This window comes from Actinia tenebrosa, unplaced genomic scaffold, assembly GCF_029948245.1.
Source record: "Actinia tenebrosa isolate PJP-AT-01 unplaced genomic scaffold, QUT_ActTen_1.0 PGA_scaffold4__44_contigs__length_22323623, whole genome shotgun sequence".
In the NCBI taxonomy this organism is placed as follows: Eukaryota; Metazoa; Cnidaria; class Anthozoa; order Actiniaria; family Actiniidae; genus Actinia; species Actinia tenebrosa.
The window spans coordinates 11,049,985-11,072,822 of record NW_028292581.1 but is presented as its reverse complement, the minus strand read 5'-3'; the positions used below and the strand labels follow the sequence as shown (position 1 = coordinate 11,072,822).

Sequence of the window (22,838 nt, the reverse complement as noted above, 5' to 3'; positions counted from 1 at the left end):
GGTCGCCTTATCCACCAAAGGCTTGGGAGATCCTACGTAGCAAGAATTTGACGTAAATACAAATTCATAAAGACACAATGAATCGCACATACTACAATAGATCGAAGGACAAAAGGATACAATAGATCTTCTGATTACATTACATCAACTGAGTGCTTTTTAGGCTCTCCCTTTACAAGTCCTGTCTTCGTAAGTCTGTTTTGGGAACCAAAGTGCTGTACAGCGCATAAACCAATCAAAGCTCGTGAAGTGAGCGTTCATGCTCATCCAATCAGAATGCTTCAAGTTCATGGCTTGCATTAATAGTAAGGAATACAGTCCAAAATCTGTTTCAGGTGCAAGAACTAAGGGGGCTGTCACTATTAAATTACATATAAAACCTAACTCAATATTTTCAATATTGATTTTACACGAAGCTGAGTGGTACTATTTTATCTCCAAGATTCATCACATTCAAATATTCACTTCATGTAGAATCAATAATGAAAATATTGAGTTAGGTGTCATAGGTACTTTAAAAATCGCGGATGGTTACCATAATAAGTGACAAAATATCTTATAAAACTGTAAACAATTTTATTATTTTTATTTTATAAAACCTCTATATCTTTTTTACTCCTTCCCAGCATTGCATTTCTTACAGGAAACTGACATTTATCGTACAGTTGATTATCAACTATTTTGATTTGTTTCTACATTTTTCGCTTGTCAGCTGGGCTATGTTTTCGTATTTCAGCCTTTCCCAAGATAGCATCCCCCCAAAAATACCGCCAAAACGTCAAATTTTCGTTAAATTGTTCGTGTGCAAACCGTGTGCAAAAACTCATCTCAATTGTAATGAATTGTCGTTGGATAGATCCACGTTACTGTAACTTTCATCTTCTTCAATACTACCACTGAACATAGTCAATTAACTATGCACTGAAGTAAATCATACTCAAGGGAATGACACGTGTCTAGAAGAGGAAAGCATTACGCCTATGGCATGGTGTCTTTACTGAACTTATAACCTTACAAGAAAGTTATTATTTGTCGCCTAGCCAGATGTCAAAAATTGATCGCCAATCAGATTTCTTAAGAACCAATTGCACTGCAAAAATTTTACAGATTGAAGTTTGTAAAACGCTAAGACTTTCGTTACACGTCTTGCACGAATTGCAATCACACAAAAAAGATTCAAAATTCAGCGTCTTTAATAGAGACTTTGTACCATCACGTGATGGCAGCCATGACAGGAGGCACGAAAATATAGTATTTTTATCCTGGGAAACTGAATTATTTCTCATATGTAAATCAGATTAAACCTGATTCGGATTGTTCCTGCCTCCTGCCATGGCTGCCATCACGTGATGGTTCTATACCGGCCTCTGTAGCCTCTATGCCGGCATGCCAAGCTTGGGATTGTATCGTACCTGTATGCTGCCTGCATTTTTATAATGTACTAATATATGTTGCATTTTATATACAAAGTATTTATTTCCCGATCATTTTTAGATTTAGAGGAGGTAACGGCCCTGCTGCCTTAGCCATCCTGGTCACCGCGTCAAACAAGTATTTCTTTTGCTCTTCGTACGATTTGTCCTTGTGCTTGCCCGCAAGAATCATAGCCGCTGTGTTGGCATGTTTCTTGTACTCGTCCTTCATGGTATACATACCACATATCAGCTTATCATAGACCTTCTTGTCCTCGGCCCATTCATCTGGTTCATTTTTCATGTGTTTTTTCCATGAACAGATTTTATGTAACCGAGTTGTTTTCTTGGTTCCTTTGATGGCTTTTGCCGCAGCAGCTGAGGAAAATAAGAAAAAAATAAGCCATTTGAAGATAAAATATTCTCACCTGAAAAGCATCAGTGGTCGGTTTATGTTTGTGCAAAATATCTTTAATATACACCCTACTTTATTTCAAGACAGCAGCGGTCGTAACAGTTAGCGCGCATTCATTCAAGATTCGTTATCTATCTGAACTTCCTACTGCACTGGTTTTGCTTAGAGAGTTGAATACTAGTTTTGAAATAAAAGTTTCTTCAACCAACCAAAATTGCTGGTTTTATTACAGTGCACGCACTAAACCCGTGAATAATATTTAGTACTAATTAGTAGTAATTCAGAATCCTTAGTATTTGTTTTACGTGTTTAGTGCGAGCATTCTACTTAGCTTTCGGGCTGATCATAGTTGGATAGTGTTTAATTTTCTTTTGTCAACAGGGAAGAGAAGATGCAAAAAAGTTGTAATTTTTTTCTTTAACAGCAAAATGACAGTCAAGATGGTAATTTGTCGCATTCGCTTTTTAATCGAACTCAATAAATTAGTTAAAGCTTGACTGGAACCATGCAGCTTTAGAGCTAGGATGTATGGTTGATGACTTGTCATACTTACGGTTATCTTTCGGTTTCCCGAGCAGCTCACGAAGAGTTTCTAGAAAATCATAACAAATGCTTTTAGGATTTTATATTAAGATAGTCGACGTATAATTTTAATAGCGAGAGAATAAATTCAACATGAATACTGCTAGTATAGGTTTCCACTTTGTCACTCACATATACTATACCACTACATTCATTATTCCGTAAGCACAACTCTCAAATCACAAGCTGCATATTTTACGGAGAGGGAGAAAACAAATTAACAGAGAACGACCTGGGGAAAAATGTCAGAAGGGAAAGAATTCGAAAAACACACCAAACATTCTCTTTTTGGAGAGTCAGGGTGGTGTGGTGGTAAAAAAACGCTCGCCTCTTTCAACTCTTAGTTCTCTTTCTGACTTCGAAGGATTTTCTGGCCCTCCTATTTTTCTTCCCTCTATCAACCCTTCAAAGCTCATTACATTTTGTGTATTTTTTATGCAGTACTTACTGTATTCGCGAGTATTTCTATTATTCTTTATTAAAGCTTCTTTATCTTTATTCTTGACAGCAACTAAATATAGAATGGGATGAAAATATAATGTAGTCAAGCAAAGACTATTCAAATATCAAATAAACTTTTAAGTCATGTTTAACCTGGTGTTCTTGCCTACCCGTCAGAGTATCACCGTTGCCGATCGGAGGTCGAAAAATGATATACCGAAAGCCAAACAACTGACCAAAATTAGATCCTTGACTAGGTATGAAATTTGGGCCATCCATCCAGCAAAGTCACCCCGGTCCAATCGACTTTGATTGAATATCTAGGAAGTCCAATATTTATTTATTTAAAAAGATAAACAAGATTATCATTCAAACTCTCTTTACCGTCGTTTTGATTGGCCGAGATAACTGCAAATAACTGACTACAAAACGATGATCTGCTCATGCGCATTACGGTATAAATGCGTTTTGCTGCATATAATACTCTGCTTATGCAGGTCATTTGTAGAAGGACCGCGACTTTTAGTGAACAAGGCTTCACAGGTGTCTACCAGCCATTCAGTGCGGAACTCCGGGACTAAGATCATTTCCTTTGATCTATAAGACCGGTGTTGCTTTATTTACTTTACGCTCTACGTCATGGCTTTCATGTCGGTAAGATTACTCTTGTCGCCGGTTTTGATGTGACGTCATAACCGTCATGTTGGTTAAATTCAACAAAAGATTGTTTCTTTGTTTCTATTGCTATATCAACCAATATGGCGGCTGTGTTTGTTCTATCACTTTCTTGAGAATGATTGCAAACCATTTTAAATATTTTTTCTTTTTTTGTTTTTTGTTTTTTTGCTGTTGTTGCTTGTTGGCGCCACCATGAACTATTCGTCTTTGCTCAGTCTTAGCCTCGATCGTGTACAAAAATGTGTTCTTTTCTTTTATCAAAGGATGTATCATACAGTTACTGCGGAACAATACAAGTTGATTACTGTAAAATTTCACGGGTTTTGTCTGTTGAATGGCTGAAATTGTAATTCACAACCGGCGCCAAGGCTGAGCGAAAGAGAAATCGAAACTGGAGGGATTTTTAAAAAATTATATTATTTTTGTTAGAGAGAAGTGCTTGTTCAATAGCTCCCAAGGATGCCTCCTTAATTCTGTCAATTATCCTGATAGATTTGCCTTTCAAGTTTTCATACTGTTCTGATTTATCTCAGTAACTTGAATGTCGTATATTACTATCGTTTTATCATCGATCAGACTATACTGCTGCAAACATACATTCAACATGTCACTATACCTGTAAACTGAAATATAGTAATGAAAAAAACGATTAAAACTGCTTGTCTCTTCATAGCTAGAAGACCATTCAACCATGAAAAACCTGTTAGAAGAAAAGAGTAAAGAAAAATAAACTGACATTCGCTCGATGATCCGTTTGAGTAGGCATGACAATGTAGGAGTGTTTCGTGAATAAATACAAATTAGAATTACTTTAGTGAACAAACTTGTTGAATGAAAATCATGATACCATACGCTAAAGGGCAAATTTCATCTTCTGCAAATTTGTTTCACTTTATAATAAAACTGTATAACATTTTTCTAACTTCATACCGACATTTTAAACTCTCAGTTAATGAGTTACAAGTTTTATTGAATTACAATTCCCAGCGTAACGGCTCGAGAGCCGGAAAATTTTTTTATTAGAACATTAAGACTTACCATTAGTTGCATCCAGAATCGAATTAAATAAAATATTTTCGTCTAACTTCCACAGGAGTAGAAGAAAAAGTCCAATGTTTACAGAGCCATGTGGATAGCGAACAAGATATTTTCCTGGTTATTTTGGCCGGTCAAGTCAATATTTCTCGATTTCCTATAATCTTAGATGACGTAATGCTGATTATCAGCCTGCAGGTTGTTTCTCCACGGTGACTGCTCTTTTTGATAACAAATAAAGCAAAACAATGCTCTTTTATAATCAGATTCTTTGTTTTATGCCAAGAATAATTATTTTCCTTTAATATATTCGGACCTCTTTTTGTGTGTGAATCTGTTTTCATTTATATCCCTCGAAATTGACACTATTGTCTTCATGACTATTTATAGAACGACGCGCCTTCAACGGAGGCAAACGCGCATTCTGTTATAAAATGAGTCTTTCATCTGAGCCCACGGTGATTCGTAACATTGACGGGAAAATCTCTACATTTTTCATAGCAAGCGTTTTAATTAAAATACAAAAATAAAAAATAAAACATTGGACCTATAGATAAACTATATAATATTGGATATAATACTGGATTTCTTTTAAAAGAAGGACTTATTGTACCAATTTTTGTTGAATGAAACTCGACAAGATTATACCTCAGAACACGACTTAAAATAAATGAAGACATTATAGAAAATGGCATAATACGGCTGGACAATAGCAACGCCCAATAGCAATACCATAGCAACACCCTAAATCGTACCGGACTAAGAATTAATCTATTTTGATACCTCATGACTATTTCTTCTGGGGTTTCAAACTGTTGGTTTAATTTCTTCTAGTAGAAATTGTTTTTATTTTGTGGTTTATTATTATTTATTTTTAGGGGCGTACGGTGGAGGGGATGGTAAACCTAAAATTTTATATTGCTATAATCAATTAAATTGCACAAATCATGATTGCTACGAGCGAGTAATAAATACAGTAGCGGGAAGGAAGGAAGGACTCCATTGACGAAGAAAGCACGAAAGAAAGATCAATATTGAAAGGAAGCATGGGAAGGAAGGAGGGACTCAAGGAAGGAAGGATTCAAGGCAGGAAGGAAAAACAGCTGGAAGATTAGCAGGAGGACAGGAAAGGAAAGAAAGAAAGAAAGAAGGTTTGAGGACGATAGGTGTGAAATTCGAAAAGGAGGAATTTACGAAAGCAATAAGAATGTTCACGTCATTTTTGTCCCTGGTTAAGGATCCCGGACTCCCAGAGAAACCAGTTTTATTTCTTTTGTCGTCGAAACAAACTTACAGCTATTTCCCTTTTAAATCCTACTGGTCTATTATCATGGTACTTGAACTTCACGGGTCGATAAAGACTTAAAATATAATACCACTGCCAGTAACAGGTCACCAAACGATTGAGTGCTTACCATCAATACTACAAAGGTTTTCCGAAAAACGATAGAAAAATAAGATGTACATTTTGCCCTGAATACATACTAAATGCAATCTTTGTTGCCCGGAGAAATTCTTTTTTGGTTCTAATTCAGAAGTTTGACAAGCAAAACCAAGCGCGAATCGTTCTTCTTTAGAGAAGTGGTTTCAATAATTAATCACTTTACTTTGCTCTAGGCTTGTTCTTATAAAACTAGTTGTTAGTTTACAAAGCTGACGTAATAAAGTGAACATGACTTTGAGGAAGCCTTCCTGTTGAACGACGAAAACCAAGCATCGAAATTCAAACATCCAAGGTAACTACAGAGTTGTTGTTTTGACCTTTCCCTGCTAGACAATACATGTAGACTTTAAAAACAAAATATTTTGAAGTTAAACAAGCCACGAGTTAAGAAAGTGGACACGCGAAAACATCAAACGGGTGACGATCAAGTGCCATTGATACAAGACTATAAAAAAAGAAATGAAAACGAATAGAAATAAAGACAATATTCTACATCTTAAACGCCAGCTTTGCTTCGGTAGCTACAGACAATGTAATTTTAAAAAAAACTTTTTTGAGGATTTATTAATATTTTCGTTCAATGTTTTTTTGAAGCAAAATGTATTTATTTCTTCGAAGGACAGGTAACTGTTAATCTAAGCAAACAAGAATTGGGAGAGAAGGATGTTTTGGATAATGAAGGCAGAAATCTGGGTCACCTGTATTATCATATTTCTGGGTTATGAAGGTTGGTTTGAATCAAAATATGAACCATATACTATATGCATCTTTACACCTAATTGCAAGAACGTAAATAAAAAATTAAAAAAAAAACGAAAACTAATAGGACTCAATAACTAATAGGACTCAATTATTTTTTAAGTAAACCAGGATTGATTATTTCATTGTTTTGAAAGTAGTGACTAACGTATTCAATATTATCTTTTTTATAGCATATACTAAAAGAGTTTTTCTCAACAATCTACTAGTAAGGGAAAATAAATAATCATAATTATTGCCGGTAATTTTTGATTTTTTGATTTTTATATGACGACCTTCTTGCAATTAGGTAAATACACAAACAAAAAGATATCAATATCAACCGCGTGCTTGGTAAAGACATTTTTTTTAAACTGCAAATTAACATATTTTGGACATAATTTTTAATCTAGATGTATAATTATTTACTTTGACAGATCAATTTGATCAAGTTTAACCTAGTAAAAATTTTTATATGTATTATTTATAAGATTTCCAAATTCAGTTAGTTAAGGCTGATGTTTTTCCTTGTGCGACTGAAAATAGCTCTGCGATTTTTTTTCAACCATTTAATGATCAAAAACTGAAATAATAGTTGTATTCAACACGATCTTGGAATATCGATAAAACAAAGAAAGAGATTCTTGGGTTTGATACACTCGTGATCTCACAAACTCGTTTCTAATCCGTGTAGCTCTAGACTGCTATCTTTTTAAAATGAAGCAGTGATGGAAAAAAGGCGAGTACATTCGAACCACTGGTAATTTTTTTTAAAAAACAAGCCGAGCCTGCTAATTAAGGCAACAACAACAATTTTTGCGACTTTGGGGGGTAACCAATCAAAAAACTGTCCTGAATTGAAAGGTTTTTAAATTGGATTTCTACTATACCTGCTTTTATCTGTACAATACTGATTATCAGTTTATTCTAAGTTATTTTTGCGTGTAAAGATCATCAAGAGTTTTGGTCTTACAGAAAATGTATTGATTTACGGGAAAATGTTTAAAATTTACCTTAAAATACTTCAAGCTTCTATCTTTTTCTGTTTTTTACTCCTTCATTTTATTTTTGGATACCAAACAAGGTATTGTCAACATTGTCTGATCAGCCTTCCGCAAAATAAGTGGGTTTTTACCCTCTGTTTACCCCCCAAAGACACAAAGTATTATTGGGATGTGAAAGTAGAGAATAACGTAACTTTTCGCTGGCCTTTTAGCTCGCACCTATAAAATGTTGTCCTAAAAAAAATCCACTTTTTACCAAAGACTTTTGAAATTAAGCTTTTAGGCACTTCTATTATGAAAATTATTAGTCATAAAAACTGGAAACTTCAACTTTCTGCAAAGTATATATAGTCAATTCAAAAAATGTTGTCGTCGCGACCAACTCAAGCCTACGCGACTGGACCGAAAAGAACTCTGGGTAGCAATCATTGAAGCCGAGTTGACTCCATAATTTTATCTGACTAGTTATGCCTGGTTTACAGCACGAACCTTCGTAGACGAGCGGAAAGTGTTGAAGAAGACGTTTTTTTAACGCCTTCATATTTCCGGAATTGTGAACTGAATCATAACATATGAGCGTTATATAAAGTTGCTGAGTGTCATGCATGACTGACCCTTTCCCGCCATTGATCACTTTTACTCTTGTACTATCATTGAACATTCAAACATTAAATTTGAAATTTGAAATTTGTTAAGTTTTTATTGCCTGTAAAAATGAATCGAAAAACGTTACATAAAAACCTCGAGTGTAACTCTGGGCCACGCTAGCTTGAATATTCCTGCCACGTCTTGCCTTGTCTAATGCCATTAATTTTTTTTCTTTTTTCTTTTCCATTATTGTTCTAGCTTTTGCTGCACCTTTGGATTCTGATAAATCAGGCGAGGAACAAGGTATATGACTTTTGATTCAACACTATTTTATTACTATCAAACTGATTGATCGATAAATATCAACATTGAACTCCTTTTTAAAGCCCCTTTTACACTAGCGATTTTTGCGGCGACTTTTGCTGAGATTTGTTTTTGCGATTTTGTATTTACTTGTAAAGTTTTTCTCAGGATACCAAGATTTTCCTAGACGAATGTCTCTTTTGAAGGATGAGACAAAAGATTTCATATTTCCGAAAATTGACACAAAAATTGCAGCAAAAATCGCCGCGAAATTCGCCAGTGTAAACGGGGCTTTATAAGCACAGGGAACTCGAGTTTCGTTTTCTCGAAGTCCTCTGTTGCTTATTATCCTATTCTACTTTCTTGAAAAACTGAGAAAATTAGAAATATTTCTTATTTACTGCGTAGCTGTGAAAACTGTCAAAAACAAATATTTGACAAACTGTAAGTTTAGTGTCCATGTTTTTTATTAGATTTTGGTCATTAATTCAAGACTCAAAATGTTAACATTACTTTTATTGAACTATTGAATCAAGAGCGAATCAGTCCAAGTGTGACGGGACAAGAGTTGCGAATTCCTTCCCTTGCCCCTCTCCCCATGGTAGGGATTTTTTTCAAGGAACGTTATATGGAAGACAGGAAGCTTGACCACACCCCACAACACCTTCAAATCTCCTCAATCTTAAATAATGCCAGACTTCCCTTTTTCCACAGTGAAAGATGCAGTGCGCAAGGCAGAAGCAGCAGCGTCGCTGGCTGCAGAGGATTCCATCGCACACGGCCACAAGGCTGAAGCAAGAGTGTCGGAGGAAAAGGTGAACAGACTGGCATCAGAGGTCGAGGATGATTCATCAATGAAAGAAGGGCACGCTGCAAAGAAGGTCAACCTTATGATGAAACACCTTGATAAAAAGGAAAGTGGTTAGTTCAATTAAAAAAGTTTTTACTAAAATTGAAATTGGTAAAACTCCTCGGCTTTTCTTGTTAGAAATGGGAATGAACGGTGTATATAGTTATATCTCACGGCTAAAGGATGATCACAATGATCATTCACCAATGCGACCAGGGATTGACTCCCGAACTTAATGCGGTACAAGAGTAGCGTTAATACGTTGCTTGTTGGTCCTTACATTTGGATATTAGCATCAATGATAACAAAGATAGTGGTAAATTAGGCGTCATATGACTTTTTACTCTGTAGTTCCAATCCAAAGCACTTTGGCTCATTCTCTTACAGATTCAGACGACGAAAGTGAACATACCGCGATGAAAAGAATCAAGGAACACAGAGTCCACCGTAAACCAAGTCTCTCCCATCTGATGGGTATGGCTGAACTGGGAGACGTGTCTTCAAACACAAACGCGTATAAAGAAGATACCAAACTAGAGGATCGACTAGCTTTAGAGGCTGAGGAGGAAAAGAAGTACGAAGACGGCTATGGAGGTCAAGGATGGGATGATGGTCCGGCTGGGAATTCCAAGGGAAGCTGGTCTACGAATATACAGAAACAAGATGCTGCTGAGGTAATGATATGTAAGGCTGACCTGTACATAACGTTTATACGTAACCGTAATAATACAATCCGTTTACACTGAACTAGTTCCAAATTTGCTCGGCTAGATATACGAATTTTTGTTTGGATAGCTCAGTCCCGTGTGAACGGAACATCTAAACGTACGAATTTCTGACCGGTAAAAAATTTCTCCGGTACCGCGTAGACGCAGCCTTAAAACAACAAAACATCGCGCTATGAGTAATGGACTTTCTTTGTGAACTGATCTAATGTGACATTGATGAAAACGTTCAGGTCAATAGACTAGTTATCATCCTTTCTTTAACTGTACTCTTTGCAGAAACAAAGTATCCAAGCCCAAGTCGCGTCTGAGAGTGCGCATGAGCTGAATGAAATTCAGCAAGCAGTAGCATCCGAGTCCCAGTCTTCTCGCGGATCAGCCACTATGGGTGATCAAGGGGCTACTGTCGTCCAAGTAGGCGGTAACAGTAACGAAGGACAGGGTGCAAGGTTCCGAGAAGAAGAAGCGCAACGTCCAATGGAGACTGGTGCGTCGTACGAAGTTCCTAGAATCAAATCGTTTGAGTCCAATGGCCATCAGCAAAACGGTAAGAAAACTAAAAGCAAGTGAAATATTCTTTTGTACTACGCATAATTCATTGTCAGCATGTTGTTCGATTCACCTATCTATGTGTCTCTTTCTATCCGCCCGACTATCTACCTATCTGTCTGTCTCTGTGCTTGTCATGACATTTATGAATGACGGACGCTAACAAACATTCTCAGTGTTTGCCCTGTCTGTCTGTCCATCTGATCTGTTGTCTATTTGTGTAGTCTTTGTGCAAAAGAATTGACTGCGCCACTTTGTTATGCCTGTTTGTCTGTCTATCTCTCTGAGTTCCTGTCTCTCGGTTTTTCTGCCTCGATGTTTCGCTTGTTTGATTGTCTTTTCAGTCTGACTGATAATGCATGTATATAAAGTCATTTTTGCGCTCACAACCTCATTTTACAATTATAAATTAGAATGTTACTTTGACGCATGTTAATTGAGCACTAATCTAACCAGAAACTATCCTGTATCATTCTTGTTTGCATGCTTCTGAATGCCACAGTCCTTGCGGGGTTGGACAGTCCATCGATGCCATACCGGCAAGCAGGTTTGTCTTTGACTAACATACTATTCATCTAGTTATAATATTTAGAAGTTACAGCAACGAGCTTAGGCCTTCTAAGACTAAAACAATCCTATTGTTTGTAGTAAAACGCGCCATCCCATTTCATTTCAAGCCGTATACATGTCTTCCCCATTGTCGGTCAGAGCATGGATTTAATTTAAAACAAGAACATTTTTCTAAAAGCCTGATGATCTCACTACCGAAGGCGATGGAAACATAAGACCATAAGGAAGCCAAAGCAAGACAAAGAAAATTTTCTCTTAGCGCTTGCGTTGCTTTTTTCAAAGTAAGGACATGTAGCTGCGTCTAGTGATGGCGTTGGCTTGCGTCGATTATGAGAACCGTTTTTAAGAGAATAACAAGTCGCTTTTAATGACAAAGCATTACGCCAAGCTGACATGTCATATATGATTGATGTTTGTACGGGGAATACAAAAGCTCGCCGTACAACACTAAGTTGGCTACTGATTTGATTTTAACCTGTTCAATAGTTTTATAAAAGCAAGAACATTTAATATCCCGTTCAGTCACGACAGATTTTTTTTCTTTTAATTGTTTAACATGCTTTTTTGAAATTGCTTTTGTTTTTCGCTTTCTTTAACAAATTTGCAATTCTTTTTAAGATTTATCAAGTATCATAAGACAAGCCAGTAAACTCAGTCCCAGTGAAATGCAAGGACCTCCAAAGCAGTTTAGCTCGGAAGGAATGGGAAGCTTGAATGGGCTCAGTTTAGACAGCAATGGAGGGCAAGGCTTGTCTAGATTCACCCAATCAGAATCTATGGGCCAACAGGAGGTCTCCCCAATGATGTCCAATGCTTTCACAGGCGGCGCAGAAGGGACCCAAATGAGCACTGGCTCCTACCAAGATAGTGAGCCTTCCCAGAGAGATAGCAGGTTTACAGCAGGTGGTGGCCTTCAAGGCGTCGCTGGAGTGGAAGTTAGCAATATGCAAGGAGGTGCACCTTTGGAGTTCGGAGGAAATAGTATGGGTTCTCTTTCGGCTGGGTACGGTGGGGCCCAACAACAACAGCCTCTAATGGTAGGAGGTCAGGCGGGCGCAGCTATGATGGGTGGAATGCAAAGTATGCAGGCTCAACCTGCTGGAGCCAGTATGGGAGGTCTGCCACAGTCTTATGGAAGCATGGGGGGAATGCAATCATTTGGTGGTGCAGCCGGCATGGGCTTTAAGAAAGTACGACTTTATAATCGTATAGACCCTTTTAGCTTTGGTGTAATATTTTCCCGTTTCAGACCATGTGTCACTTCCCTAGGGCATCATTCCTTTATTTAACCACTTGCAATCAATCGGAATGCAGCTCAGTTTGGAGGACATAACAATAGGTTTTCAATCCTCATGTCATTTGTCCTCCAAATCAAGCTGCTTTGAGGACACATGCAAGGGGTATCAGTATTAAATACGACTCAAACAAATAATTATTCCCTTCTAAGACAATGACGCGTAGTCTGAAATGGAAAACATTACGTCCAAGCAGACGAGGTGGATTTGTTAACAAATTCATTTGTTGTTTCAGGGTTCGATACATTTCAAGACTTTTTTCGTTTAATACTCTACTTACCTCTATTCTTCAGCTAACTCCAACAAACTGAACACTTTACAAACTTCATAAATCCTTCAAAAAAATGAAAATTTCTTCACATCGATGACTGCATTGACTAATTGACTGAAACATTGACCATATCATTATTCTCTGTTACATTCACAGTCTACTATCGAACGACCTGACGACCAACAAGGTACAGGTAATTCTTGAACTCCTTTCTTTGACGACTGTGACACTACATCTTCATTCATACGCTTAATTTCCGTGAAGGAATAGACCTTTTAAATTAGTTCTAAATTAACGCTGTGTTCCTTGATTACAGACTCGTTTTCTCAGAGTTAGCCTCGAATCAGCCTTGAATGAAATAGGGTCAGGAACAGACCGTTAGATAATTGAGGGGTGGATTGTCTCAAAGCAATAAGGGATTTTAACTGTAAATCTCCCCAAAAATATCGAGCACCCACGAAAAAATATCGCACAACCTCTCCTTTCTGTAAAGAAACAGCAAGGAAGCACAAAAAAATGTGTGCAGGGGCCGTTACAAAAAAAAAATATATATATATATATATATATATATCTTGCCGCATACGTTCCTGCAAAACCCCCTCCAATTATACTTAATGGTCCAATCCTTAGTGCTGAAACGCTAAGGTAATTTTGACGCTTATTCATTTGAAATAAAACAGAGATCAAAGACAGCGAAAGTAGAAAAAGAAGATCAAAAGAAAGCTCAACGTAATGAAAAAGCAAAAAACAGTAAAAAGGTAACCGAACTATGTAAATGTCAAGTTACTAGGCTTTCCTTACTAACTAGTTCAATTCATTAATACATAATTATATACACCGCTCTCATAATGGCTGACAAGTGCACGAAAACGAGGTCAACCAGTCATTAGTTTACAATAGAAGATATAAAAGCGCATGAAATGCGTTTATAGAAGGAAAGTAAAGAAAAGTATAGAAATTGACTTTTTGTTCTTACCTGAATTCGCGCTATGCAATCATACTTTGTATGAGCAGCCTTGCTCAGCCTTGCAAGATGACTGGGTGGCCTCGTTTTGGTGCGCTTGTCAGCCATTATGAGAACGGTGTATAAGTCCATACTTTCTGCAGCACAATCCTTGAAACATTTTAATTTACGTTGGTCAAATTGTTCTCCTATATCGCGCCCTTGGTAGGCTAATGAATTCTTCTTTTGGGCATTGCATACAAATGGCGTATGTTTAGGTTTTGGGCAACATGAATGAATTGCATTGTAGTAAAATGTGCTGCTTTTTACTACTTCATGGGTGGATTTTTATTGGTTCTCAAACTCCCCTTCATCCGCAAAAATACATGACACGTGCGAGTATTTTCGTCGACTTAAACTAGACCTTTTTGAGATAAGGAAATTTTGACACGTAGCATTTTAAGGAAAATATAGCACACATAGCATTCTGTTAAGGACGAATTGGTTATATGATTATTCTTATTCTAATTTTTCCAAAGAGCAAGCTGGCTGGCCACCAAAACCATCATCATCACCACCACCACCATCATCATCATCATAAGAGACATTACTGAACTTCAACGTGTTCAGCCATGATGATGAAAAATTTTGTGTTATAAGCAGTTTCTAAGAGCTTATACAAAACCCATTGATACTGATCCACTGAAGCATTTAGAAGCTTACCAATGACGTTGGCATACTCAAGTGTCCAGCAGTAAATTAAACTAGATTCTCGAGTATGCGTTAGCGGTTGACTGACATATTAATAGACCTTTGCGTTATGACTTTAGTCATTTTACTACCACCACCAGAATGCTTATGATTTTCCCTACTTAATTGTATAACGTTTTGTTTCCTTATAACTATAGCAATTAGTGCTTATTAACTGAGCAAAAGATAGTGTGCAAGGGATTCTGGTAGTTGTAGTATGTGGAGCTATAACGCAAACGGCCATTGGAATATTAATGTAGTAATGACCGCAAATTTCAATAAAGACTTTATTAGTATATTATCTGCATGACGAACGGGACATATTTCCAGGAGTAAAAAAGCGATGATGGAATGGAACATCTTCAAGGGTTGAAATCGCAGGACTGCGATTGCCTATAAACTGGCCCCACAATTCCGCGCAGTGCAAGTGTTCATGCAATTTTCCCTTGGAATGCAGAAGTTAGAATTACTACGTGACTAAACACATTTTGAATGACATTGAAATCTTAGCCAATCCTATACGCGATTTATCATGGCGAAATACAAACCCGTTTTAAACAGAAACTTGTCTGCTTAAATACTAGAAAATAAATTTATATAGTATATCTATGAATAGTATTCAGATGGATGAATTAAAATGTTATGATTACTTATCGCGTCTCATCCGCCTTTCGTTCATAATATAAAATGATAATAAATTCTACATTTATAAAGCTTCATATACACCAATGGAATGTCGCCGGGTCCTAGATGGAAAAACAAAACAAGCAATCGAAACATATATAACTCCATGGAGCTTTACAATACACTCTAGAAAATAAATAATTAATAAAGATAAATATTTAATTTAATAAGAATAGTAGTTGTAAAAGACAACGTTTCGCTGTCATCTCGACAACATCATCAGGTCTAATGAAAAAAGATAAGATAAATCATAAAATGAATAAATAAAGCTATATACTAAATACATCTAATTACTAATTAAAATGCCTTGAAATAGTTCAATACTTATTTCTTAAAAAGTTCAAGAACTATGCACAGATTTAAATAAGAAAGTCTTTAGCTCCTTTTTGAAGCTCTTTGTGTCGCAAAATGTCTTGAACTGTTTTGGCAGTGAGTTCCATGGCGAAGGGCCAGCAAGGTTAGTTCACCAATACACTTATCCTAAATCAGATAAGGGATTTTAGGTAACGGGATTATTATTATTATTATGTATTTTTTTGTATCCTCAATCAGCTGATTTGAGAGTATCCCTTAATCTGTTTTCCGAGTCCCTCAACCTGATATTGGAGTGCAAAAAGTTAAAGCTGATATGCGCATGTCTATTATCATCTTATAATAGGCCGGACGAATATATGAATCATTCAAAACGCCTCCCACATGGATTAACACACCCATAAAATAGTGGTCGTTGAAATGAAATATCGTAATTTCGCTGGTCATAGCAAGGGGTTAATCATCTACGGTCTAGGGGCCGACTAACCTCTCCCTTAGGCTTAGGCCGAGCTTCCTGATCAGTCATTGGATAGCGGTGTCGGGGCCGAAATCTCCGGCATAGCCGTAAATGCTTCGCGCTGCCATACTGCGCTTCAGCACTAGGTCTGGAGGTATGGTCCCAAAATAGTATATAGAAAACAAAAAAAATATTTCTGGATGAATTGTTCATTTAGGGTTTATCCCAAATTGCCTGCTTGTATGTCTTTTTTGGGGTGAATAGCAAAACATGGGTTGAAAATTTATAATCCCGCTTGATTTCCCCAGGAATCCCACCGCAAAACAAGAGAAATAAAACCAGAAATGTTCGCATGCTTTCCCTCTCATGAAAAGAAATCAAATCCGAACTCTCAGATTAAAGTCACAAATAAGAGTATATATGTCCATACGACAACGGACACACGTCAATGAGCATACACAAGGGCGACTATGTCACATTCATCCATGAAGCAAATCTATTTATGGGTTACCTGTGGTAAATCCTTGGTCTTAGTACCCTCGCCCGATTCAAGATGGCGGATCAGTTCGAGTGGCCATGGCAGTACAACTTTCCGCCTTTTTACACGTAAGTTATGAACAAAATAACCACTAGATATTTTTTATATCTACCTTTATTTATACTTAAACTAATGCCAGACAAAAATAGATCATCTATGAAGACACACATCGATTGTATACGACTTTAGCTACACGTAAACTTAGATTTGACAGTCTCACAAACTTGTTTATTCTTATAAAGTTTTCCTTCCCCAAAATAGAATAACCTGGACTATAAGATAAATTTACGTAACTAGTCCAGCATTAGTTGAATCCCAAACGTTTAGTCCTATTCCCTGCGTTACAGATTTTGTATTCTGACTTGAATCTGACTGATGGATTGTACGAGATTCGGAGGGGGTATTCTGTAGCTGTTCCTTTCTTTTTTTACTTTAACGACTGTTAATCGTTTTTGATTGGAAATTGCAAGGAGAAATATTCGATCCCCTTCTTGCTGTTTTTAACACCGCCTTCCTTAATTCTGTGACATACCAACTCCAGACGTCTGGTGTTTTTGCTTCGAACCGTTAATCAAACTGACGATGGGCCGAGTTCATTCCGATCTCGAGCAACTGAGAAAGAAATCTCCGCCACTCTACAGCATCTTTTAGTTGTTGCTATGAATATGGCTGAGAAGTTCAAATAGTTCTTTCTGATTAAGATGAAACCCTTGGAATCAAAATATCATGTACATTTAAAGGTGTGGAAACGGTTGTCTCTGATTGGTTGAGCAGGAATTTTATTATTTTATTATATTCAGATCAGAATAAGCTCAGTTCATTGTAAGTCTGTAGTTGGTAGGTGGCAGAATTTTAAAAAGTGCTTTAAATTTATGTTTATTAATTGTTCTTTTCTAATTTGCTTTAATTTGTTTTCTGTGTTCAAAGATTACAACCTAACCTTGATACAAGAAATAAGCAGCTGGATGCGTGGTGTGATTTGATCTTATCATATTACAAAAACAAGAAGGCATACATGCTAGATGTTACAGAGGCAATGTCAAGTGAACTCTTTTATAATAAGAAAATTAATAGTATCCTTTTATTTTCATATGACTGTGTAGGTCTAGAAATTATTCCCTGTCCTTAAAGAAAAGGTTTAAGAGAAATATATTCAGTGATATAATATGTATGATATCATAGTACTATTGTAGACAGTTTAAATGTTAAACCACATTTACTTGCCTTAATGAAAAGGTTTAACAGAGGCATATTCAATGATACTGTAGCTTGTTTTATATAGTACTATCGTAGAGAGTTTATGTTGTACCACATTTACTTGTCTCAATGAAAAGGTTTAACAGGGGCATAATCAGTGATGGCATGTTTGAGGTACTGTCTTAGAACTTTTTGTCTCACCAAATTTACTTCCCTTGAATTGCCACTTGGCGCTCTCTGATGTGGTCCAGGCTCAAGCCCCGGCTTAGACTAGATCATATGTGAGTTGAGTTTGTTTGATTTGTTATTCTATCCCTTGCTGAGAGGGTTTTCTCAGGGTTATCCTGTTTCATCCCTCTAAAAAAAGCATTTGAGTTATGTCTCGTATGTTGTAATTACTGAGTGTAGTGGTAGTGTGTGTGGAAGGAACCTCACGGAAGAGCCCAGTACAGGCCGGGAGTGGCAGTTTTAAAATATTAGTTTGAGTTAGTTTGAGATAACCAATGGGCGTACAATTTTTTACTTATAAATAAATAACTGACATTGTGGCATCTCAAAAGAGAATATTAAACCTTAACTCAATATAGGAAAACTATCCAAAGAAGCATTAGATACTATTCTAGAGGAATTGAATAAAAAAGGTATGATTATAAAAAGCAAATAATCATCCAACTATCAACCCACTATTATCAACACCAACACCATTGTCACCTCACCATCATCTATCAACCATCATTATAATCACCACATCATCACCACCATCATCCAACTATCAACCCACTATTATCAACACCAACACCAACACCATTGTGGCCTCACTATCATCTATCAACCATCTTTATAATCACCACATCATCACCACCATCATCCAACTATCAACCCACTATTATCAACACCAACACCATTGTCACCTCACCATCATCTATCAACCATCTTTATAATCACCACATCATCACCACCATCACTCAACTATCAACCCACTATTATCAACACCAACACCATTGTTGCCTCACCATCATCTATCAACCATCATTATAATCACCCCATCACCACCACCATCACTCAACTATCAACCCACTATTATCAACACCAACATCATTGTCACCTCACCATCATCTATCAACCATCTTTATAATCACCACATCATCACCACCATCACCCAACCATCAACCTACTATTATCAACACCAACACCATTGTCACCTCACCATCATCTATCAACCATCTTTATAATCACCCCATCATCACCAACACCACTCTACCATCAACCCACTATTATCAACACCAACATCATTGTCACCTCACCATCATCTATCAACCATCTTTATAATCACCCCATCATCACCAACACCACTCAACTATCAACCCACTATTATCAACACCAACATCATTGTCACCTCACCATCATCTATCAACCATCTTTATAATCACCACATCATCACCACCATCACCCAACCATCAACCTACTATTATCAACACCAACATCATTGTCACCTCACCATCATCTATCAACCATCTTTATAATCACCCCATCATCACCAACACCACTCTACCATCAACCCACTATTATCAACACCAACATCATTGTCACCTCACCATCATCTATCAACCATCTTTATAATCACCCCATCATCACCAACACCACTCTACCATCAACCCACTATTATCAACACCAACATCATTGTCACCTCACCATCATCTATCAACCATCAATATAATCACCACATCATCACCAACACCACTCTACCATCGACCCACTATTATCAACACCAACATCATTATCACCTCACCATCATCTATCAACCATCATTATAATCACCACATCATCACCTCCACCACTCTACCATCGACCCACTATTATCAACATGAACATCATTATCACCTCACCATCATCTATCAACCACCTTTATAATCACCCCATCATCACCACCATCACCCAACTATCAACCTACTACTATCAATACCAACACCATTGTCACCTCACCATCATTATCTCACCTCACCACTGTCAACATCATCACCACCATGAACTGCTCACCATCATCATGGCCACGTTCAACCACCATCGTTTTTGTTACTCCATTAACACCACTGTGACTGCACTCATCAACACTTCAAGATTTATATCATCATTTTCCATAAATGGATCATAATGTACAATGTAAACTTCTCTAGCCAAAATTAAAATGAGCATTGGATGAATGAATGTTTTTTTGTAACTAAATTATATCTGGAATGTTCTGTTCCTCGTTTTCTAAAGGTAATCTAGAATGGGAAGATAAAACAAAACAAAGATGCCACGTGATGTGGAGAAAACCAGAAGAATGGGCAGCATTGATATTTAAATGGGTAAGGCTATGTGGTAGTATAATCTATACATCCCCTTGAAAATTAACTTGGAAAAAAAGCCAAAAATTCCATCAAGGAATTGTACTTTATTTGCATTTTTCTGTTAACTGCTCTTTCAGGGGTTGTTTTAGAAGTGGTCAATGGGTGCTATTAGGATCCCGTTATTTATATAAAGCAGAGATTTGATGATTACTGGAAAAAAGTAGCTTGCATGTAAGAGAGGAAACTACTTGGTGAAGTCATTCTTTGTCGTGCGTCAGCCTTATGAACTTTTTGATGGGAAGCTGCAAAAGATTGGCCACCCCCAACCATCTCTATAGTAAAGCTTTTACAGTAGTTTTTACATGACATGGAAAACTGGGGTCAGGGGAGGAGGGGGGTGGCAAATTGTCTGCGGTAAACCAACTCTGTGGTCCATGTGATTTTTACAGCTAGATTACAAATTAGTATTTACTATCATGTTTTAGATTGAGGATAACAGTATGACTGACACTGTCTGTACTTTATACGAATTAATGTCGGGCGACGACACAGTCAATCAAGGTTTGTACACTACTCTCTTCATGAATAGAAGATATTACTTGGTGGCACAAAGATATGAAGTTTATCTTCAAGTGGTGATAAAATATCTCACCAGTGAGTGCTGCGAACGAGTGAAGTGTCATTTTATTTTTCTGTGACAGAGTTTCATGGTATTGAAATGTGGGCTATTGTGATCAATCCGCACCGTACGGTAAGGTATCGGTAAGTGGTTGGTCGACACTTACCGACACCTTACCGTTAAGTTATCGACCACTTACCGACACCCTACCGACACCTTACATCTGGTTTCCGCCATCAGATTTCAAAGATAGCAAATAGTAATATATAGATCCAAGAAAAGACATGATAACCTTCTAAAACAAAAACCCCTAGAAAGCTTGAAAAGATGGTATTGACATGTGGATGATGAAAAACCGTTATCGTTATAAAATATCTCACCAGTGAGTGCTGCGAACGAGTGCAATATTTTTCAACACTTTTAGATATTAACTCCAGTGTCATTTTATCTTTCTGTGACAGAGTTTCATGGTATTGACATGTGGATGATGAAAAAAGCGCTATCAGTTCTGGAGAGTAAAGGAAAAGCCCAGATGTTTGAGGCACCAGATGCCACTGATGAAAGTGGATTGGGAGTCAAGTTCTACAACTAGTCTACAGATTGAATTCCGATCATTTTAGTGAACTTACACACGGCTTGCAATCAAAGTCATAAAACACACTAATTCTACAATCTAAATTGAGCATTGCGGTAATTCACCTTTTCGGCGCTAGCCGTCACGCGGTATAAATTGTTTTAGATTGTGTTACGGTCACTAAAAAGTTCGGACATTGTTCTCGAACTTCCGTACAAAGGTACTGACTTTAAATGAATTATTTACTTGGCTAATGTTTAGTTAGTTCTCTAAATACAAGTAAAGATCTAGCTTGATTGAAGCTTTTCTTACTGCTGTTAAGATAGCTAACTAAAGAAATCTACCTAAATTTTCTCTTTAAAGTCAGTGAATTTGTATGGAAATCAGAGATCGATGTCTGAACTTTTTGGTGACCGTAGCACAATCCAAGCTAGCGCCGAAAAGGTGAATTCTTGTTAGTTTGGTGTAGTCTATATTTTTCTTCTTTAAAAATAGAAAACACTTTGAATTATTTATTTTTGATGTTTAGCCTTAGATTTTTGATGTTTTATGGAATTGAAATTATAATGCGATGCACTACCTTCTGAATAGACTAAACTAAAGTAGTTTGAACTACTTCGGTGTCTCAAGAATGATTGTTGTAAATAGTTGCTATCGTGTTAAAGAGATTTGATTTATCGGAAAGAGGACTTTACGATCAAATCTGTCACGTTGATTAAAGGAAAATTGTAAAGTATCGTGAAGATTGCCCTTCAACGATGAATTTTTTAAACTAAGCATTTTTGCATAAAAGATATATGTGGTCGGGCAAGTTATACCTATTTGAACTTTCTGCATTTTTTTTTTTTTTTTTTTTTGTTGGTGGATACTATAGTGTCATTGTTACTAATCGTGACATATGGTTTACGCTGGTAATGCAGGAAAGAAAGTAATAACCAGGCTCGTGAATAATTGTCCAAGGTGTTAAAAAAAGGTCTTTATCATTGCAAGCTCACCGTTCGTCTCGTTTCGATGCAAACTACCTTTCAAGATGACGCAGGGAACTGTAAAAGGGACTGTTCTTGAAAAATCCAAACAAAATTTGCCAAATTTAACTTAGTTCCTTGAGGCCTATCGAAGCGCAACAGCGCCAACAATTGTGCTTGGAAATTTGTGCAAGTTAGCTTTAATCTATCATGATATGGTTTGCCGTAATAGCACGTGCCGCACCCAGGGCCTATGCTACTCGGGCTATGTTTTTGTGGTCTGTGGTCTTTGTACACCTATGTATTGCTATGAATGGTAGTGAACAGGTATAAAATGTTAATTTGAAATAAATTACACAAAAAAGTAAAAAGTACTTATACTTCTCGTTAGATCATATTATTTCTTATATATGTTTGTACTTTTATAAAAAGCTTTAGAGTAATATGCATGTACAATGAAAACATTTAACCCGTGAAATAAAAAAATGTCAGTCAACGTGTAACAATGAAATGGTTAGAAAAGGAAACAATGGAATTAGAATCTACCAATGTGTATTAGTTTCAGGTCA

General features: G+C 36.8%; 3 protein-coding genes across 7 annotated transcripts; 2 read left to right on the top strand and 1 right to left on the bottom strand.

The window, feature by feature from the left end:
• Nucleotides 1–556: 556 nt before the first annotated feature.
• LOC116294692 (uncharacterized) lies at nt 557–4,682 on the bottom strand. The gene is made up of 5 exons (XM_031702343.2): nt 4,567–4,682; nt 4,145–4,228; nt 2,858–2,920; nt 2,381–2,419; nt 557–1,790 (listed from the first exon to the last, which is right to left on the bottom strand). The coding sequence occupies exons 2-5, from the start codon at nt 4,197–4,199 to the stop codon at nt 1,474–1,476; spliced, it is 474 nt and encodes a 157-aa protein (XP_031558203.1). The 5' UTR covers nt 4,200–4,228; nt 4,567–4,682; the 3' UTR covers nt 557–1,473.
• Nucleotides 4,683–6,189: 1,507 nt separating this feature from the next.
• On the top strand, nt 6,190–15,558 carry LOC116294696 (uncharacterized). Of its 5 annotated transcripts, none has more exons than XM_031702350.2 (11): nt 6,193–6,299; nt 6,626–6,734; nt 8,596–8,640; nt 9,355–9,561; nt 9,878–10,164; nt 10,495–10,762; nt 11,267–11,311; nt 11,953–12,524; nt 13,057–13,087; nt 13,581–13,658; nt 14,383–15,558. In XM_031702350.2, exons 2-10 carry the CDS (start codon nt 6,671–6,673, stop codon nt 13,631–13,633), a joined length of 1,572 nt encoding a protein of 523 aa, XP_031558210.1. In that variant the 5' UTR covers nt 6,193–6,299; nt 6,626–6,670; the 3' UTR covers nt 13,634–13,658; nt 14,383–15,558. The 5 variants fall into 5 exon arrangements, with proteins under 5 accessions (XP_031558207.1, XP_031558210.1, XP_031558209.1 ...); XM_031702349.2 differs by having other exon boundaries at nt 13,057–13,093; XM_031702347.2 differs by lacking the exon at nt 13,057–13,087 and having other exon boundaries at nt 6,190–6,299; nt 6,631–6,734.
• Nucleotides 15,559–16,593: 1,035 nt separating this feature from the next.
• LOC116294673 (vacuolar protein-sorting-associated protein 25) lies at nt 16,594–22,640 on the top strand. The gene is made up of 6 exons (XM_031702320.2): nt 16,594–16,652; nt 17,512–17,657; nt 18,369–18,422; nt 20,041–20,129; nt 20,597–20,672; nt 21,192–22,640. Exons 1-6 carry the CDS (start codon nt 16,600–16,602, stop codon nt 21,320–21,322), a joined length of 549 nt encoding a protein of 182 aa, XP_031558180.1. The 5' UTR covers nt 16,594–16,599; the 3' UTR covers nt 21,323–22,640.
• Nucleotides 22,641–22,838: the final 198 nt, after the last annotated feature.

Bases quoted from the DNA above. Each gene is read 5' to 3' on its own strand.
- LOC116294692 (XM_031702343.2), bottom strand. From the start codon at position 4,199: ATGAAGAGACAAGCAGTTTTAATCGTTTTTTTCATTACTATATTTCAG. The intron at 2,420-2,857 runs GTAAGTACTGCA...ATGATTTTCTAG, and splicing joins TAGAAATACTCGCGAATACA to AAACTCTTCGTGAGCTGCTC. The intron at 1,791-2,380 runs GTAAGTATGACA...TATTTTCCTCAG, and splicing joins CGGGAAACCGAAAGATAACC to CTGCTGCGGCAAAAGCCATC.
- LOC116294696 (XM_031702347.2), top strand. From the start codon at position 6,671: ATGTTTTGGATAATGAAGGCAGAAATCTGGGTCACCTGTATTATCATA. The intron at 9,562-9,877 runs GTTAGTTCAATT...ATTCTCTTACAG, and splicing joins CCTTGATAAAAAGGAAAGTG to ATTCAGACGACGAAAGTGAA. The intron at 11,312-11,952 runs GTTTGTCTTTGA...ATTCTTTTTAAG, and splicing joins GATGCCATACCGGCAAGCAG to ATTTATCAAGTATCATAAGA.
- LOC116294673 (XM_031702320.2), top strand. From the start codon at position 16,600: ATGGCGGATCAGTTCGAGTGGCCATGGCAGTACAACTTTCCGCCTTTT. The intron at 17,658-18,368 runs GTATCCTTTTAT...AACTCAATATAG, and splicing joins TTATAATAAGAAAATTAATA to GAAAACTATCCAAAGAAGCA. The intron at 20,130-20,596 runs GTAAGGCTATGT...ATCATGTTTTAG, and splicing joins CAGCATTGATATTTAAATGG to ATTGAGGATAACAGTATGAC.